Raw genomic sequence first — 11491 nt, 5'->3', positions numbered from 1 at the left:
AACCCGGAAGGCAGAGGCTGCGCTGAGCCAAGATCACACCATTGCACTTCAACCTGGGTGACGGAGTGAGACCCTGTCTCAAAAAAGAAAAAAAAAAAAGAGGTGTAGAGGAGGAGGAGGCAAAGGGAGAGGAAGAAAACAGAGGAGAAAGAGAATACAGAAAAGGAAGGGAAGGAAGAGGAAGAGAAAGGGCGAAGGAAGAGAGGAAGAGGAGAAGAAGGAGAGGAAGGAAGAAGACCAGGAAGAAAAAAGGGAGGAGGCTCACTCGAGAGCCCACTTAGCAGTAGGCCTGAGAGAAACCTGGTTATTATTACTGTTGTTGTATCTTTACTGATGTTGTTCTTGCCCAGTTCTTGAGAACTGGAATCCAGTGCATACTATTCCATTTTTCTAGGGAAAATGAAAATGTCAAGCAAGCTATCAACTTTCCTTTTTGTTTCTATTCAGGTTTGGGCAGATTATTTCAAGCTCACCCCTAGAAGAGTGCCACTTCTTAAAAGAAAAGCATAATAATAAAAGGTCGGTGCCTCTTGGAAATGTAGCGCTGAGGAATTCCAGCCTCCGAAACCTGGAAGGAGACTCCTGAGAGTCCTTTGTTCCTGGATGTTCAGTTTCCCTCCCCACCCCCACGCCCACCCCCTCCTCTCTCATTATCAAACATTTGAAGACTGAGTAATTCCATTTGTTGATGTCTTTGGCCTCCTCTAGCAGAGCAGGCCAGAGCCTCTGAAAATGCAAAGGCCCCCAATGAAATAAAAACCCCTGGTTTTCAAGGTGGATTTATCACCCTTTAAAGGAATATTTATTGGGTAATCACTTTCCAAAAGTGCTCATGACACAGGGGACTGAAATAAAGAGCGTCCTCTCCCTTGGGCTGAGAGAAGAGGCTGTTGGCCACTTGGATGCAGGGAGGAGGGAGCCCCTTTGTGGCCTATGTCTTGGGAGGGAGCAGCCAGAGACAGGCCAAGTTTCCCCAGCTGAACTCAAGCTGGGGTCTTGCTTCTGTACCTTGGGCCTACTTATTTCTCTCCCATTTCCAAACCCAAATTGGGTCTGGAAGATGCCACTTGGAAACTTGGGAAGAAGAATTCCTATTAGCATTGTTGTTGCCTTTAAGAAAAGGGAAAAGGAGGAATGCAGAGATTTCAGACCAGACGGGGTGAGCTAGAGATAGGAGACAATCATCCAAGCCAGACCACACTGAGATGGGAATGATTCCTAGGGGATTAGTGGGCTGGGCTGGGCCGGGAGATGCACCCCCAGACAAAGCAGAGAAGGAGGATCTCTTCCCCAAGGTCTTTAGCCAACCTCATCTGGACCAAAGGATCCTCCCAGGGATTCAGGTCTGAGTTACAGCCCAGAGAGCAATGGAGGCCCATACATGCCTCAGGAAACCATGGAGATGGGGGAGGCGGTGACAAGACAGACAGTCCCAGAGAAAAGCCGCTGGGGTGAAGCCAGAAAGGCAAGGAGGAAAAAAGAAAGAGAGACCAAAAGAACAAAACAGATGGAGGAGACCATAAGATAGACTGAGGGGGACAGAGAGACAGGAAAAATGTTTGTGTGTGAGAGAGAGACAGACAGAAAGAGGGTGAAAGAGGGTGAGGAGAGACAGGGACAGAAAGAGGGGGTCAAGGGCTAAAGGAAAACTTTCTGGAACAAGTCTGGCCCAGCCCACACACTCAGAAGCCCTCACACCCTCCCAGCAGCAACTGGAGGTCTTAGGAGTTGATTAAGCCTGCATGGGGGTGACTTTTTCTAGACAAGGGGGTAAGCAAAGGGAAACAAGAGGAGGGGACGCGGCTCTCCCCCATCCCCAGCCACAGTTCCCAGGTGAACCCCCCTTTCCCCTGCTGGATGTGAAATCGCCATTTCACCCCGCCACACTCCTTAATTGTTGCAAAAATCATTTGTGAAATTGGTCTCCAACAGGCAAGAACGGCCACACTCATTCCAATAGACAACCCCACCTCAACCCTTCCCTCTGCAGGGGCCCATGGAATCCCGGAGCTGCAGAAACGCTGGGGGCCTGTGTCACTACTGGACCCGCTACTGTGAGTCTTTTGCAGGGAGGGTGAGGGACCACGCTGTGGGCAAGGTGGCCCCAGTGCAGGACTCCTGAGGTTCTGAGGGTCCCTGGCAGCAGAAGTGTCCAGCTATGCTCTCGCCCCACTCAGCTCAAGATGCTACATGAGCACTGGCCAGAAGAGAGGGAGCCTCCCACCCTTGGCACACCCTGGAGGTCTTTTCTCACTTGAGAATTGACCTAAACACACACTCACACATTCCTGACGCGCGCTTAGAGCCATACCAAGGCAACCTGGAGGTGACCTCAAAGCAGAAATACAGACATGGACCCTCACTTAGAAACACACGTTTACTCAAACTGACCCCAAACAGACCTACACACAAAACCCACCTGCACCTTGACACACAGACCCAGGCACAGGCCTATATTCACACACAAGCACACTGGCCCATTCCACAAATACAGGGAAGAAGTGCCTTGAAACCTTCCAGGCAGAGGACAACTAGTGACGAATGAATGGATGAATATGCAATATACCTAATATATATGTGTGTGTGTTATACGTGTGTATGCATAAGTGTATATGATACAAATACATGTATATATACACACAGAGAATATATATCCACCTATGGAGGTCAAAGCAGGCCAGGTCTCCAGCAAGGCTGGTGATGTAAGGGGGTTGCTATCTTCCCTGGGCACACATGCTATGGCTTAAAGCTTGATCTCCCAATCTCTCCTGGGGGAGGGCCCCATAACTTGGGCCAGGCAAAGTACCCCGGTGTCCCGCTTCCAATTCGAAAGCTACTTGGCATCTGTCTTCTCAATTAGAGAGAGTATGAACTTAACAAGTTTTTCATCAGGGCCCCCATTCCCAGAAGGCCCCCCCAAATCTGATGAGCCCCTTGTGCTAGGAGAGTGGGGAGAGGAGGGAGATCTGTCACATGCTGAAAGGGGCAAAGGTCACAGGTGAGGTGAAGGGGAGGGATGGGGACACCCTGGGGCCAGCCAGCGGTGAGCGCCCCAGGCTAAGACAAGGCTGACCCCACAGCCGAGAGAGGGCGGGCAGGGGGCGAGATTGAGGGCTGGGTTCATTTTATTGTATTTTGCCTCCAGCGTGGGGCCGGAGACGCTCTTTTCCCCGGAGACAAAAGGCCTGCTCTTGTGGCGTCCTGCCCCGCTGGGAGGGCGTTTCACCCCCAGGACTCGGTGTCCTGAGGTTGAGGCTACTGGTCACCCTGGCTTCAGAAAGTGAAGAATTCAGGAACCTCTGATCACCCCACCCTGACTCCCGATCATTCAACTGGGGCGTCCCCTCAAACGCACCAGCAAGGAGCTCAGAGTTGATGAGCTCAGAGCTGTATCAAGTCTTGACGGGCTCCCTCCCTCCCATTTCCCACCTCTTTGGGCCCCCAGATCCTCACACCAGCACCAACTCCCTGTAAACCCAACTACCTGCTGGAAAGGAGTTATAGGCCCGGCCTGGGGGCCTGAGGAGGACGGCGGCGGCTGGAGACGTCTGCACGGGGCGGAACTGGAAGGGGAGGAAGAAACCTGTCCCTAGCACTTGGCAGACCCACTTTGCCAAGCCTCGGAACCAGATACGGTTACTGGGGGCTTCTCAGAGTGGCAGGAAGGTAGAGTAAGAACCGGACACCGGGGCTCTGACATTACACAGAAAAGGTCAGAATTCCTCCCTTCAAGTCACCCTAGGCCGGTTCCCGGGGAGCCTCACTGGAGGAATTTCAGAGGGTGTAAGACGAGGGAGAAGAGGAGAAATAGGGCGGACTCTGGCTCTGGGAGGCCAGAGAAAAGGCGAGACTCCAGAGAGGCGCCGGACCCGAGGCAGACATTCCCATGCAGCCGGGACTCCGAGAGCAGCCGTGGGCGACCTGGGGGCCGGGGACTCGGCGGATCCGGCCCATTCATCAAAGGAAGGCACTGGGACAAAGTTGGCCCCCTCCCCTTCTCCCCCAGCCCCCAACTCGCCGGGATCGGCTCCCTCTGTTTTCACAGCGGTTCAAATTCTCCCCCAAAACGAGGTCGAGCCGGCGATTAGAAAAGAGGGAAAAAAATATTCGTTGGCGATTTCTTTTCGTTATTGGTCCTCCGCTCCCTTGCGCCCTGGCCCCCTTCCCTCCTCATGAATAAAAGAAAAGTCCGAACCTATCAGATCGCGTTCACTGCCTCCTCCTCCTCCTCCTCCTCCTCGTACTTCGGTGAACACTTTTGCACAACTTACCCAGCTGATCACTCGCGCCCCCTCGCTTTTTCATTTCTCTTTCCCCAACCCCGTCACCCCCTGTCGCCTCCGTCCAGCCCTGAAACCCGAAGAGGCTCCTTCTTCCGTCTGTCCCCGGGTCTCCTAGGGGACGGGGCTGTGAAAGCTGGTGTGGAGGGAGAAGCGAGTGTGGTCCGGAGAAAGAAGGCGTGGAGAAGAGGGAGGGAGCGAGAGCGAGAGAATAAATATATAAATAAATACGAGAACGAAATCCACTCTGCAGTCTCCGGGCTCGGAAACTTCGGCCCCGAGCGCCAGAGCGCGAGAGCGCGAGAGCGCGGCGCTCGCCACTCTGAGGCTGGCGGCCCCGATTCCGGCCGCGTTCCCCCGGCCCCCCTCCGCCGCCGGGCCTCGTCTCCGGGTTCCGCCAGGCGCATCAGCCCGCACAACTTCTGGCCGAGCCCAGCCGGCAGAGGCGGACTTGGGGTTGGAGTGTTTGTTTGTTTGAACTTCCTCGTCGTCGCCACCTTCCCTCCCCCCAACCTCCGCCCCACCTCACCCCCCTCCCCAGCTTCTGGAGGCGTTTGACTGCAGCCAGGGGTGGGGGGTGGGGGTAGGGAGTGTGTGTGGAGGGGAGGGAGAAGAGGTTAAAAAAAAGAAGACGAAGAAGACGGAAAGAAAGAGATCGCAGCAGGGGTGAAGGGAGCGGACGGGAAGCGATTTTTGCCGACTTTGGATTCGTCCCTGGCGTGCGCAAGAATGGCGGCCCTTCCCGGCACGGTACCGAGAATGATGCGGCCGGCTCCGGGGCAGAACTACCCCCGCACGGGATTCCCTTTGGAAGGTAAGAATGCCCAGGCTGGCCTCGCCGCGACTCCGCCGCCCGGAACTCGGGGTCCTTGGAGAGGCTGCGGTCTCCAGGGGACGGTGGCGGCGCCGGCGATAGCAGAGGGATCCCGTTCTCTTCTGGGTCCCAGTCCGGGCGCGGAACCCAGGGAGTTTCTGGGACCCATACTTGTCCGCTTCTGCGTGGGTTTCACTGCCCGGCGGCCTTCGTTTCGCAGGTCGCTAGCTGCCGGCCTTTACCCGCAGGGCTGAAATTCTGGTAGATTTGGACTCCTAGTAAATATCAGGTCCTGGTGAATTTCAGCTCTTTCCACTATTTCCAGACACTTCTTCCCTGACAGTTTCTCGGCTCTCCTGGCTCGCTGGCTGCCAGCTTTCTACTCTTGTTTTGAATTATTTTTTCCACCCCCGGGATTGGTCTTCCAGTCCTTTATTTCGAACCACCTACCATGGGTGATACTTTATATGCCTCAACTACCACGGCTATCCATTTCTTCCGAAGCCACATTCAAACAATCCTGCTTTTCCGCCTGGAAACAAACTAATTGGAAATAATAATTAGTAATGATTTTCCCCCTAAAACTTTTTACTCGGGCTTCCGCACTCTGGAAATCTCCCGGGAGAGAACCTCTAAACGGCGAGAGGGGCACGGCAATGTCCAAACGAGGAGAAAGAGCTGATTTTGTAAAGCGTCCTTCCTAAACATCCAGCGCCCGCCCGGGGAGACCTGATAGGACTGGCGGCGGCGAACCGGGTCCCGGCTGGAGAAAAGGCTGGGAGCGCACAGCGGAGAGACCCGCTCCTGTGTTTTTGTTCTGTTTTCTTTTTAAACTAATGGAAGGCCTCAACCTGTCACTGAGGGATCATTTGGCTTCTGAGGGTAGGTAGCCTAGGGTGTCACAGAGAAGTCATTAGAAATATGTGCGACTTTTTTTTTTAATTACTCTTCCTGTGATCGTTTGAGTCCCTGGCGCGTGAGGAAGGGGAGAGGAGGCAGGGAGGGGGTGGGTGGGCTGGCAGCCTGCGATCCGGGAGGAGCTCCCTTGGGCAGCGAGACGGCGCCGGGTCCCTGAATTAGACAGAAGCGAAGAGAGCGGCTCCGTGATCAAGTGCGCGCCGGCAGCCACGCAGGCGGGAGAGCGCGCAAACCCGGGGATTTGCAGTGGCACTCTCCTGTAGCGAATGCAAGTAAAACAGGCGGCTGAGGACGCGCGGCGGATTAGAACAATATTTGCCCAACATGACGCAGAATACTGAGGAGAGCCGAGTGCCGGTCGCTAAAGAGGCTCTTGAATATAAAGTTGGGCGCTCGAGAGCTCTTGAGCGCTAATGGCATATCCCGCCACGGAGACCGAGTGACTCCGACTTTGCGACGCACGATTTCTGATTAAATCCGAGGGTGGCTTCAGACACCGACTTTTACAAAGAGAGGTGGGGGGACCGGGAGAGCGAGGGAGGGGGCGGTAGGAAAGGCCCAGCAGCGGAGCCGCTTCTCGCCTCCTCCCTTTCAATTACAGTCAGCTCCCTCCACTCCCGCGGCTGTGAAATCGTTCTAATCTTCCAGATCTCCGCAGCCGCTGAGTCCCCAAATTGGGGGGATCGAGGCCGGATTAGTGCGCTGGGTGTCCCCCCAATCTTCTGTGAGGAAATTGTGTAGACTTTGCATTAAGGCAACCAGGCGTTCTCCCCTCCCCAGCACACACCAGGGATGCCTGTCTTCCCGGTTCCCAAAGTCACCCCACCCGGGGGGACTGTGTCCCATCTGCCTACCAGCCTCGCAGAGCCTGCAGGCACGGTTCATGGATTTGTGAGGCCAAGTCAACTATTTAATTCAGGAGCTTTGGGGCAGTAGTGTCCTAAAATTGTCCCAAAACGAAATTAGGACTTCGAGGGTGGTTAGAAGCAAGGAGAGTCACCCAAGGGACAACCAGGTGCCCTTGGAGGCAGCAGCCAACAGCATATGTCACCCGTCCCTCGGCTGTGCCTCAGCTGTTCCCTGGGACAGTTCCACTGCTCTAGCCAGAGCTGCAAATGTAGTAATCAGCCAGGCCTTTCTAGCCCCCAACAAGCTGGATCATTCATGGCTACCAGGAGCGTAGAACTGAGCAGACGAGCCACATCACACCCGTTATTGGCCTCTCCAAGACGCAGGCAGGCCTGCAGCCCAAGCTTCGGCCTGAGGGACAGATAGTCATTTGTCCCAAGATCTCTAAGGCTCTACCAGCCCGGTGGCTCTGTCTGCAGTCTCACCTTCGTCTCTCTCCCTCCCCTTCTTAGCAGCATTCGAATCCCCCAGGTGTGTCCTCATCCCTCGTAGTGTGGCAGGAGTTGGGGGACACAGCATCTGGGGAGACTCTTGCAGCTGTGACTCCTCTATCCATCTCTGCAGGAGATTTCCTAGATTTATGACAGTTGTTTCTCAAACTACCTACCTACCGAAGCCCCAGTGTGAGGACCACCGGGATTGCTGTCTGAGGTCTTGGGGCTCAAACAAACAAAACTGGAGTCAGGGAGTGCACTCAGTGTCTGCTCTCCATCCTCACCCTGCACCTCTCTCCTTCTGCGTCTCCCCTCCCTTCTCCAGTGTCCACCCCGCTTGGCCAAGGCCGGGTCAATCAGCTGGGAGGGGTCTTCATCAATGGGCGACCCCTGCCTAACCACATCCGCCACAAGATAGTGGAGATGGCCCACCATGGCATCCGGCCCTGTGTCATCTCCCGACAGCTGCGTGTCTCCCACGGCTGCGTCTCCAAGATTCTTTGCCGCTACCAGGAGACTGGGTCCATCCGGCCTGGGGCCATCGGCGGCAGCAAGCCCAGAGTGAGTGTCTTTGCCACAGAGGCTGGCAGCTGGCTTCCTATAGTCGGGGGCTCCTGGTTGTGGCCCCTCTTACTACCTCGTGGCACCAGGCTGTAGGAAAGTACAGCTGGAGGGTGTCTTCTACTCCCAGATATCCTCCCATTGTTTTCCTATTATTTGAATTTCTCAGAGATGGAGCTAAGTGAGGTCTAGGTTGTGCAAGACCTTGAGGCCAATGAGCCATTCCTGGACTGTCCCCACATTTGCCTCAACCCCTGTCACCTTCCAAGACCAGAAGACATCTTCTCTCAGTCTTTCCTGAGATAATGACGGGGACCCTGGGGGTCCTAATTAGAGTTTTTTATTGCCTATCCATGTCCCACCCCACCCCACCTGGCCAGACCCCCAGCTTCCTTCCTGGGAGCCAGGAACCAGTTTCTTGAAAGGATAAAGCCAATATCTTGGGGGATGGGGGGACACAAGGTAACCAGAACCACCAGCCTGGTCTGGGGCTCTTAAGAGGTGATATTAAAAGTATTTCCCTCCCCCCATCCCATCTTTCCACTCCTACTCTCCCACCTCCACCTCTGAAGCAGGTGGCGACTCCGGATGTAGAGAAAAAGATTGAGGAGTACAAGAGGGAAAACCCGGGCATGTTCAGCTGGGAGATCCGGGACAGGCTGCTGAAGGATGGGCACTGTGACCGAAGCACTGTGCCCTCAGGTGAGAAGGCAGCTGAGCCGGCAGAGCTGGCCCAGAGTGTGGCCAGGGGTCCAGTGTGGAGGGCTGGAGGTGGGAGAGAGGGGAGGGGAGATGATGGTTGACTGGGAACTTACTGAGAAGTTGGGAGGAAAGGAGTACAGAAAGGCAGAGTTAAGGCATAGGAGTAAATCAAAACAGAATGGAATGAGATGGAAAGAAGGAATAGGGAAAGAAAAAAGTTAAGAAAGAGGAGAGAGAAATAAGAAAGGGAGGAAGAAGGAAGGAAGGAAGGTAGGAAGGAAGGAAGGAAGGAAGGAAGGAAGGAAAGCAGGCAGGCAGGCAGGCGGGCAGGCAGGAATGGGCAAAAAGTTAACCTAGAAAGTTGGATGATAAGAGAGCCCCCCTGGAGGCTTTTTCGGAGAAAATGGCTTCAATAGATGGATCTGTCCTAGGAGGGTGGATGCCCATGGGCTTCCCTGGACCACCGTCTCAGAGTTATCATTTCTGCTGTCGCCAACACCAGCCATTTGAGTCCTAAATTTGGAGGTCCCAAACCATACTGCCTGTGAGAGAGAAAGTGATCTGTTGTGTGTGTGTGTGTGTGTACATGTGCATTCAGGCACGCAGGGCCAGAATGCACACCTGAGTGTGGGAGTGGCAGCAGGAGCTGGAGAGACTCCAGGGAGGCCCTGGGACCTCCCAGGGGTGTGGGTGGAAGTGCACCTAGTCAGATGTTAGTGTAAGGCACAAATGCATGCAAGCATCTGCATAGAAATGCACAGTCTAACCACCCTGTGAGTGCCCGGGGTGTGAGTCAGGCTTCTCCAAGTGGATGCTGGTTATGGAGTACGTGTCAATGCCTAAATGCCTGTGTGTGGAAGAGGGATGGATATCTGTAAGGAAGCAGGGGGCTTCCTGACTTTCTCCGAGGGGCCCAGGCCACCGCTCGCTCCTCTGCTCCAACAACTTATACTTGCTCTTTTGCCTTTGAATTTCTGAGGTTTAGTGAGTTCGATTAGCCGCGTGCTCAGAATCAAGTTCGGGAAGAAAGAGGAGGAGGATGAAGCGGACAAGAAGGAGGACGACGGCGAAAAGAAGGCCAAACACAGCATCGACGGCATCCTGGGCGACAAAGGTAGGGAACTTTCCTGGGCTGCGAGGCCCCAGCCCGGGTTTTCCCACGCTGCGGTGTGCGGGCCAGTGGTTCGCTCCCGCCGCCGGAGCAGGCGACCAGAACTCCAGCGGAGAAACTCTCACGCTGCGGGGCAGCTGGGAGCCGCTCAGGCTTTGCCGACAGCGCCCCCTCGGTGCGCACCCCGGATGCCGGCTAGATGCGAAGCCCGCGCCTTCTTTGCTCTATGGAGGCCGGGCGCGGACGGCCTGTGAGTCCCGGGAGAGCCCGGCTGCGGGGCTGCGCGCCTGGTCTACCCCAGTACTGCGGGGAGTGCGTCCTCCCGGGCTGGCGTTTTGGCTGCTACTCTCGGCGTCGATCAATTATTTATAGGAAACTTGGGCAAGGGGGCGGGGGACGAGAGGGAGGGAGCGAGGAAGGAGGAGCCGGCCCGCGGCTCCCTAAATGAATTTGTTAACCAGACCCGCACACGCTCTCTAAACGGTCCCTTGAAACCCCGCCTGACAGTTGACTGACCGCTGCAATCAATAAAAATTAGCCAGGGCCGCCGCCTGACTCAGCCCCGCGTTGCCAGGGCGGACTGGGGGACAGAGAGTGCCTTCCTCTGTGGCGTGCGCCGGCAGGGCTGGGAGTGGAGGCCAAGTTCCCAGATGCCCAGGGTCGGAGGATCGCAGTGGGGGAGAGACTCAGGCTCCACACACCCTCTCCCCATTCTTAGCACGGCTTCCGCGGGCAGGCTGGAGTCTGAGCCTGCGCCATGCTTTTTCTCAGGATCAGCTAAGGAGGGCGTTTAGTTTTCAAGCGCCCGCAAGCCCGGGAAAGGGGATTGTGCTTTTGTTTCTTGACGGGAGGAAGTTTCGAGAGAAGGAAGGGAAAGTTCTTCCTCATTACCCCCTCCCCTTCCTCATTGCCCTCATAATTCCCCTCTTAAGTCTCTTTGAGACTTGGTAAGTGCACGTTAAGGGGCGACAGGGAGAGAAACAGAAATGGAAGACCCAGAGTCACAAAGACTGACAGTTAAAAGAAAAGGCCCCAAACACACACGCGGGGAGGCGGCAGGCTGAGGGAATCGGAAAGACAGTGGCCATGGGAACCCGCAGACTGATGGCTTTGGGAAAAGTGGCGAGTGCCCTGGAACCTGAAAGCTTGCAAAAGCCTGTGTTGTTTGAGTCTCCCTTCAGAGGTTTCTCCCAGCACCCCTCTCCTCACGACCCAAGCACTCCTAGCCCAGGTCTCTCTCCAGTTCTCAGAAGACCCTCCCAACCTTGAAGATGAACTTCACAGACAAAGCCGGCTTACTAAGACAACTCCCATCTACGCCCAGCCCCCACAGGCGTGGTCCGAGGAGGAAGGATGGGTGGCCGGGCAGCCCCGTGTGAGAGCGGCCTGGAGCGAAGGGAAGGGGCGGGCTATTGACAAGACAGGGCCCCTAGTGATGCCGCAGTCCCGCCCGGGACAAAAGGGCGAGGGAAGAAAGGGAGCGAGCTGTGCCGGGCGCACCGCTGTGCCCGGCCTGCCGAGGGGCCACAGGTCTGCGGCGGGAGGCAGCCCTGCACTGCCAAGCGGTCCTTGGCTAGGCCAGTCGGCCTGGAGCCCTGGGACACCTGCCGGGGGACCCAGTCCTTATTTCAGTTCCCATTGGAAGGAGACTAGATGGACTTTTTGTGGGCTGTGGAGGGGAGGCATAGAACTTGAATAATCTTTCCTGGACAAATAATCTTTCCTGCACAACAAACAACTCTTCTGAGGTTATCCCAGGGAG

General features: G+C 55.6%; 1 protein-coding gene across 4 annotated transcripts in view; it reads left to right on the top strand.

The window, feature by feature from the left end:
- The first annotated feature begins 4251 nt into the window (after window positions 1-4251).
- Window positions 4252-11491, top strand: part of PAX7 (paired box 7) — a 117928-nt gene continuing 110688 nt past the window's right edge. The window contains exons 1-4 of one of the 4 annotated variants that reach the window (XM_055354605.2): window positions 4252-5094; window positions 7681-7916; window positions 8489-8618; window positions 9604-9732. In XM_055354605.2, coding sequence (XP_055210580.1) covers window positions 5010-5094; window positions 7681-7916; window positions 8489-8618; window positions 9604-9732 — 580 coding nt within the window. In that variant the 5' untranslated portion in view covers window positions 4252-5009. Of the gene's footprint in view, window positions 5095-7680; window positions 7917-8488; window positions 8619-9597; window positions 9733-11491 lie in introns of all 4 variants that reach the window. The other 3 variants (XM_055354553.2, XM_055354705.2, XM_055354652.2) reach the window with 3 other exon arrangements.

This window comes from Gorilla gorilla, chromosome 1, assembly GCF_029281585.2.
Source record: "Gorilla gorilla gorilla isolate KB3781 chromosome 1, NHGRI_mGorGor1-v2.1_pri, whole genome shotgun sequence".
Classification (NCBI taxonomy): domain Eukaryota; kingdom Metazoa; phylum Chordata; class Mammalia; order Primates; family Hominidae; genus Gorilla; species Gorilla gorilla.
This window is presented reverse-complemented; position numbering and strand designations above follow the sequence as displayed.